This window comes from Peromyscus leucopus, chromosome 1 (genome assembly GCF_004664715.2).
Source record: "Peromyscus leucopus breed LL Stock chromosome 1, UCI_PerLeu_2.1, whole genome shotgun sequence".
Taxonomy (NCBI): domain Eukaryota; kingdom Metazoa; phylum Chordata; class Mammalia; order Rodentia; family Cricetidae; genus Peromyscus; species Peromyscus leucopus.
The window spans coordinates 31,060,786-31,061,929 of NC_051063.1; the positions used below are offsets into that span (position 1 = coordinate 31,060,786).

Sequence of the window (1,144 nt, forward strand, 5' to 3'; positions counted from 1 at the left end):
CATGGGACTCGGGAGCCACTCTGAGGAGCCTGAGAGACCCACAGAGGCTTTGGGCAGAGATGTGGAGGCAGCAGGGGAGAAGGAGGAGAGCCAGTGTGCAGAGTGTGCGATCTCCGGAACAACTGAGAACGGCAGGTCTGATGGGAAGATACTTATAAAAAGTGGTCTCAAGAAATTGGAAAAAAAAAAAAAGATGGCGTAGCTCAGTGGAGAGAAGCAAAAACAGAGAAGTGGTATGGGCATGGCCTATGTTGCCACTGAAGGACATGTGGACATTGCCAACCAAGGCCATGTTGATGTCTGTGGTCTGTGATACCACTGGGAAACATGTGGAAGTCCACAGTCTGTGCTTCAGGAAGCTTCTTTTGAAGTGGTATTGATGACTACAGACTCATAACTGAGAGAGAATGGGGGACATTGAAGGCTTCTGTGACCCCCCCCCCAAAAAAAAAAGAAACAGTCCAGACAGGAAGCCATTGAGGAGAGTCCTTAAAAATGCTGGAGAGGGTTCTTGTCCAGTTAAGACATCCGCAGCTGGGGCGTCGGTGCGAGTTGTCTCTTCCTGTAGGAACATGGTGCGGGCCAAAGCAAACTACGTCCCAGGAGCCTACAGAAAAGTGGTGGCCTCTCGAGCCCCTAGGAAGGTGCTTGGCTCCTCCACCTTTGTCGCCAATTCTGCATCGTGTTCGTCGAGAAAAGCTGAAAATAAGTATGTGGGAAGGAACCCAGTTTGTGTTCGCCCAACTCCAAAGTGGCAAAAAGGCATCGGAGAGTTCTTCAGGCTGTCCCCCAAAGATTCGGAAAAAGAGAACCAGCTCCCTCCCAAAGAAGCCGGGTGCAGCGGCTTAGGAACAGCAAAGAGAAAAGTATGTCCTTTGCAACCTGATCACACAGATGACGAAAATGAATAGAACTCATTCTCCTGAATAATGCTTTCAGTTTACTTAGGTATTCTGGGATGTACATTTGGGTAGATGTGTTTGTTCAATTGGCTTGTTGAGCAGGCATTCAGTTAAGGGGGGGGCGGCGCTAAAATTTCACCATTCGAAAGCAACTGGCTATGAAAAGGGAGAATTTTTATAATTTGTAAATTATAATTGCATACTTGAATTTATAATGTCATATGTTGTTTCTTTTACCCATT

General features: G+C 47.1%; 1 protein-coding gene across 1 annotated transcript; it reads left to right on the forward strand.

Annotated features, from left to right (window-relative positions):
* The first annotated feature begins 572 nt into the window (after window positions 1-572).
* On the forward strand, window positions 573-911 carry LOC114697035 (PCNA-associated factor-like). Its single transcript, XM_037203138.1, has one exon. The coding sequence runs from the start codon at window positions 573-575 to the stop codon at window positions 909-911; it is 339 nt and encodes a 112-aa protein (XP_037059033.1).
* Window positions 912-1,144: the final 233 nt, after the last annotated feature.